The sequence below is a fragment of the Mauremys mutica genome, chromosome 7 (genome assembly GCF_020497125.1).
Source record: "Mauremys mutica isolate MM-2020 ecotype Southern chromosome 7, ASM2049712v1, whole genome shotgun sequence".
Classification (NCBI taxonomy): Eukaryota; Metazoa; Chordata; order Testudines; family Geoemydidae; genus Mauremys; species Mauremys mutica.
The window spans coordinates 118,030,898-118,037,784 of NC_059078.1; the positions used below are offsets into that span (position 1 = coordinate 118,030,898).

Below are 6,887 nucleotides of genomic sequence, written 5' to 3' on the forward strand. Positions count from 1 at the left end.
ACCTGGCATTGGCCACTGTCGGTAGACAGATACTGGGCTAGATGGATCTTTGGTCTGACCCAGTACGGCCGTTCTTATAAGAATTGAAATGGGTCTCTGGATCAAAGAGGATAGAAGTGGAGATGAAGAGGTCCTGCAGGAAAAAACCATAGGAACAGCTGAACTTGGGGGAAAACTTTAGCTCGGGTTTCTGTTTTATTGTTATTGCAGTTACTAATAAAACCAAACCCCAGGAAATGTGTAAGTGTAGATCATACACAACTTACGTATACTCTGATCAGAGCAGGTAGGGAACCTCACCTACAAAAAAATCATTTTTTTTTCTTTTTAACCTATAAAGCCTTGAAAGCAAATTCAGCGGATCACATATGTCTAGAAATTCAGGGCCCAATTCTTGCACCCTTACTCACATTGAGTAGTACCTTATTCTACAAACAGCCCTATTTATGAGAGTAGCAGACTTGGACTTTTATGTATTAATATTGCTTTTCTAAATACACAGATGCAACAACTGCCAAATTTAACCCCTTTTAGAAGTGTTGTGGGATTACATACAGTCCTTTTTTTAGGCTACCATAGATTAGAAGGTAATTTTAGACATCACTGAAGTCTTGCCAAGTGTCTAGTAACCAGCAACGAAGTGACTCAGCTACTCCATCTGTGACACTGCCAGGAAATTCTATTCCAAGCAAACTAAAGTGCTGATACCTTTATCACAGTATTTGTGCTCTAACGCATGGAGGTCAGGCAGCAGGTGTATGCAGTTGATGCAGCAGTAAGTGAAGAAATCCAAAACCACCACTTTTCCACAAAGGTCTTGGTACAGAGAAATGGGCCCTTCAGTGTTCAGCCACTCTAGATCTGGAATTTAGAAAACAGAGGCACTCAGTTAATTAAAGAATGAAAGAACAGATGACAGTGTTCAACATTCTTGGTACTTCAGTAAAATTTAAAAACATAACTTTCTATGCAAACAGGAAGGCAAGCCAAAAATCTTAGAGATGGTAAACATGTTTTCATGATCTGTATTTTTTTATAATTAATTATTTAAAAGGAACATTAGAACAGCGTACAGTTAGAAATCTAACAAGCTAATGATAATCACAGATAAACCTTAGAAACATTTTTTTCTGAACAGGTGGTTGGAATGATCCTCAATTACTCCAAGTTTCATGTTAGTACCAAACTCTTTCCAAAATGTATCATTGTATTTTTCTTAAGCAATCTTCTTGATCATGTCAAGAGTTTTATGAATCAGTTTCTTCCTAATAACCTTTAGCAATTTATGCTGCTGGAGGGTTTCACGGGATACATTCAGAGGAAGATCATCAGAGTCCACAACACCCTTGACAAAATTAAGATATTTAGGCATCATATCATGGAAATCATCAGTGATGAACACTCTCCAGACATACAACTTAATGTAATCACTCTTTTTGGATCCATATTCATTAAATAAGCCCCATGGAGCTGTGGTGGGAATAAACTAGACTTGAATGTTACATCTCCTTCAGCAGTGAAGTGAATATAAGCCAGAGGATTTGCAAAGCTCAACCCCATGAGAAAGTCATATAGATAACATATCTGTATTTACATCAATGCAACAAACAGATATTTATAAATAATTGATGTTAGTAAATTAAGTACCCTGCTGAACTTTGTTCTTAATGTCTTATAAAGATGTAAAATCTCTTACTGAAAGAATATTTCAATAACTTGTGTTTCTGTTTTTGTTCCCTCTTAAATTTACTGTAACAATATTATATGACAGCTATAAATACCTGTTTGCATACTCATTTCCAATAATAAAAGAACTACTATTCCAATAGGAAGTGACTTCACAAGGTGAGATCGGAAGTCAGTAACAAAGCTAGGAATAGAAATCCTATCTCACAATCATATGCTCTAAACAGTAGAAAACACTTCTTTTGAAAATACTAAAGATCAATATATGGGTGGGATTTTCAAGAGAGTGATTTAGGAAAATAAATTCTATTATATTTTTGAATGAGACTTGTGTTCCCAAGCCACTTAGGCACTTCTGAAAATTCCATTTTATGACTGTTTCAACAGACTAGACTCTCCTCAGCTCATAGGCCCGAGGACAATTTTGCTATTGAAGTCAATAGGAGTTATGTCTTTTACTTCACTAAGAGAAAGACGGGGGCTTAGCTACATATTTACAGCACTGGTAACATTAATGGCACTTATTCACATAAGTTAAGAATAGTCTATTTACACTACTAGATTATTAAAAAACCTGCAACAGAATGAGATTTATACTTTATGGCATTTCTCCTTCTCTCACTGGAGTTAAGGTATCTTTCATGAATTGGATACAAATATGCAGGAAATAGAAAACATTTGCTATTTATTTGTGCTGCGTTTCAGGCCCTGACAAAAAGCACAGGGGAGCAGGATTTACCTATGAATGACTAGCCGAAGGTGAGCTTGCACATAAGTGGCAGAGCTGAGAATGGAATCCAAGAATCCTAAATCTAGCTAGCAGCTCATATTGCCTCATTAGTCACAAATCAAATGCACTCCCAGGACGGATAATTTAATTTTAACCTATCCAATGCTGCTTTTTCAATTTTATACATTTAGGCCTCAACCCTGCAAACTCCTCCATATGGTAAGGTTGCCAGGCGTCCGGTGCTGGTCGAAAGTGGACCCTGGTGGCTCAGGGCTACTAAAAGTCCTGCCCAGCTCGGAGTGGCTCCCTGGAAGCAGCTGGCATGTCCCTCCGGGCCCCTAGGCGCAGATGTGATCAGGGAAGTGCTGCCCCCGCCCCCAGCACCAGCTCTGCCCCAGCCCTGACCTCCGTCCCAGACCCCACCTCCCTACCCCAGGTCGAAACCCCCTCTCACACCCAAACTCCCTCCCACAGCCTGCATCTCCTCCCGCACCTAACCCCCAGCCCAGAGACCCCTCCCATACCCTGAACCCCTAATTTCTGGCCCCACCCCAGAGCCCGCACCCCCAGCTGGAGCCTTCACCCCCTTCTGCATCCCAATCCCATGCCCCAGCCCAGTGAAAGTGAGTGAGGGTGGGGAAGAGCAAGCGATGGAGGAGCGGGGCAAGGGTGTTTGGTTTTGTCCAATTCGAAAGTTGGCAACCCTACTATACAGGTGGACCCCTCTAACCCCAGAAAACCCCACTGAGTCACTATGGCTCTGTGTAGGTAAACCCTCTTGCAGTATTTAAGCGTTGATGCATAAAAGGCAACATGGAAAAAGGTACAGAGGCATACCTGTGAGAACCTGACACGCCAGCATGTGAGGCTGGTATCTCTGACTTGGTACGTGGGGTGTAAGCAACATAAAAAAAGATCAAAGACAAGTAGGGAGAGGAAGAGTTGTGAACTGTCTTTAAATTGAGAACAAGAACTTGATGCAATGTAACAGGGGAAGCTCAGGAAGGAATCAGTGAGGTGGTCACAGTGATCAACAAGGACAAAATATGGGTACCGAATCAGATATACTGGAGATAAAAACAGGTCTTTTCATAAATAATTAAACTGCTAATAAACTTCTTTATTCTTATTTTCTTTTAAGGTAGCCCAGTTCCCAATCTAAGATCTGGGAAAGGCTGGGGATAATCTGTCAAACTGTCTCAACACATACAACAGAAGGAAAATGTGGAAATGGGGGGGGAAAGAACAACCTAAAATTGGAGCTTAAATTATACAGGACTAAAGTCTCCTCTCAAAGCTGAACAAAAGATGGTCTGACATTTGCTCTCACTACATGAGAGCTCCCATTGACAATAACGGTATCTTGAATAGCTGCCATGGAGATCAAAGTAAAGAATTTTGCTTTAGTTTGGTATTAGATGGATAGGCATGAAGGGGTTTTCATTTAAATACTGTAAATAGAACATCAGGGCACGAATATGACATCATCCTTCAGGTTTTGGGAAAAATCCTGAAGCAGTCCTTAAATCTATTATAGAAAAAATAGGAAAGGGATAGAAAATAAGACAGTAAATATCATAAATCCATGGTATGTCCACACCTTGAATACCGGGTCCAATTCTGGTTGTTCCAGCTCAAAAAATATATTAGAATTGGAAAAGGTATAGAGAACGGTTTAAAAAAAAAAAGAGAGAGAGAGAGAGATTAGGGGCATGGATCATCTTCCACGTGAAGAGAGATTAAAAAGACTAGGACTTTTCAGCCTGGAAAAGAGATGACTAAGGTGGGATAGGAAAAAAAAAGCCTATAAAAATCATGAATGGTGTGGAGAAAGTGAATAAGGAAGTGTTATTTATCCCTTCATGTAACACAAGAACCAGGGTTCACCCAATGAAATTAAGAGGGAGCAGATTTAACAAACAAAAGGAAGTACTTTAGTCAATCAGTTGAACTCGTTGCCAGGAGATATTGTGAATGCCAAAAGTATAACTGGGTAAATTCATGGGGGTACGTCCATCAATGGCTATTAGCCAAGATGGCTAAGCCTCTGACTGCCAGATGCTGGGACTGGATGGCAGGGGATGGATCACTCGATAATTGTCCTGTTCTGTTCATTCCCCCTGAAACATCTGGCATTGGCCACTGGCAGAAGACAGGATACTGGACTAGATGGACCCTTGGTCTGACCCAGTAATGCCTCTCTTATGTTTTCTATTCAAAATAATAAAAGTCACAGACGCTCCAACAGTTTCCTGGTTAGCGAACAATACTATTATGTGGCTATTAATATTATCTTTAAGTCAGCCAAAGGATATTTAGGGACCAGCATATGCAGTTTTGCAAAAGCATCTGAAAAATTACTAGCCCACGTATAAAGATCTACTTGCTGATCCTTACCATAATGACGAAAACTCTAATGCAGTGGTTCAGGAGCCAAGTTAGCAATCAACGTTAATCAATAGAGCTGCCACAGTAGTGTGAATTCATTGTTTACTATATAGTCATATTTAAACAGTATGACAGGGAAAATATTTAGTTTTTATATATTATTCTCACAGCAAAATGACTGGCCAAGTATTATTATTTTATCAGCTACAATTGGTTAATAAACATAGCAAAAGCATCCTGACTGGTTAATAACTTAGACTGGTTAATAATTAAATCACAGAGTGTTTTAATATTATGTGCTGCAAAGAGCCACTGGAGACACATTAAATAGTCACTTGTGGTTCGCGAGCCTCAGTCTGAGTATCAGTGCTCTAATTATATTTTACCCAGCCATTAGTACTTGTTACAACAAATGAACAAGTAAAGATTTGAAGAGATGTTTTAAGATCTGCTGTCTCGCAAACAACCAAGGCTACAATTTTTAATATGTTTCACCACAGGCTGAAAACTTGGAGCTGCTTTCTTTTTGACTGGGATGGCAACTAACACAAAATGGGGCATTTAGGAGAAGATCAGAGGAGATCCTGGAGAAAAACAATTTAACAGATAAGTGTCTTTCTTGCTACAGTATTTAACACTTACTATTTTACTGAAGTTTAAGTCTTCAGTATCAAAGACATGAATATCAGTAAAAACATTTTAATTCCACTGGGTTGTTTTGTTTTTTTTTACATTTTGTCTCTAAAGATACACAAGTGTCAAAAAAAGGTAACAAACATTTATTTGAATTAATAAAGAAGTTAGGACAAGTGATTAGAGCAAGGGATTTTACACCCAGCCTCCTGGGTTCTGTTCCCATTTAAACATGAGGATAATTATACTACCTACCCTACTATTCCTTGACTGCTATTAAGTCAAGGACACCGTAAACACACAGGGAGGTATAGACACATAATGCACCAGATAACAGTACTGCTAACCAACTCCCAGCATTAAAAACAATGGGGAAGACCCCTTCTCTCCAAAATCATCAGAGTGGCTAAAAATAATTTTTAATGGTGTTCTGTTTATTTACCTTTTGACTGGAGCCTTTGATTCACATTTCTTGCAACCATGAGGGTGAAAATTTTTTCATACTTTTTAATGAAAATCTAAGATTCTCAATTAATAATCTGATTCCAGCAGCTAGGGCTTAAAGAGAAACACCAAACATTGAAATACTGACAATAAAATTGTGAGAGCTGGCAACACTAAAGTCTAGTGCATTTTTATCTCAGGGCAATGCCATTGTGTTTGCTTAACTTTTTATTTCTGGAGACTTGTCTTTATTCTACAGCTAGGAAAACGGAGGCCACAACGTTAAGCAAAACTGCTCAAGATTAGGAAAAGACAGAACTAGATGGAGAGAGAAGAGGGATGAATACTCAGTTTCCTGTCATCCAGTCCTGTGACGCTGACATACCACCCGCCTCCTGGAGAATACAGAAAGGAGTGAGGTTAGAACTCAGGGCTTCTTATCTCCCAGCCCTGTACACCCAGAGAATGAATCATGGCAACTGATTTTCTTACACCAGCCCAAGTCTCTGGGTGCGATTCCTAGGGCCGCGGTGGCACGTGCCAGAGGCAATTTGGGGGGGAGGGGGAAGGGAGATGACAACAACCCAGAGCTGCCTGTCGATGTCGCGCTACAGTAGGGTGCCACCCCACCGCCTCGCAGTCCGACGGCTTCACCGTGGCACCAGCCCCCGGCCCGGGGAAGGGCCCAGCCCTCGCCTATCACCCACCTCCTCCAAAGTCGGGGACCTTGAGGTCCTGCTCCCAGCTGTCCACCTTCCTCAGGTACTGGTAGACCAGGTTGTCCTTCTCCTGAGGGGTGAGGGCGTCCAGCAGGGCATACTCCAGCTGGGTCTGGGCAGGCAGGAGCCCAGGGAGGCCGCCACCCGCCGCCATGTTGTCTCCCAGCCTGTCCGGCTCTCCAGGAACAGACACTGTTTACTAACCTGCCTTTTGCTCTCAGCATATTCGACACCCACACCTTCCATTTCTTCGAACGATAGGAACAACAACAAACGGGGGGATTTTT

General features: G+C 41.0%; 1 protein-coding gene across 2 annotated transcripts in view; it reads right to left on the reverse strand.

The window, feature by feature from the left end:
• The window catches only part of NHLRC2 (NHL repeat containing 2), a 60,775-nt gene that overhangs the window by 49,742 nt on the left and 4,146 nt on the right, over nt 1-6,887 (reverse strand). The window contains exons 1-2 of one of the 2 annotated variants that reach the window (XM_045022910.1): nt 6,589-6,794; nt 709-861 (exon numbers count right to left, since the gene is read on the reverse strand). In XM_045022910.1, coding sequence (XP_044878845.1) covers nt 709-861; nt 6,589-6,754 — 319 coding nt within the window. In that variant the 5' untranslated portion in view covers nt 6,755-6,794. Of the gene's footprint in view, nt 1-708; nt 862-6,588; nt 6,795-6,887 lie in introns of those variants that run through there. The other variant, XM_045022911.1, reaches the window with a different exon arrangement.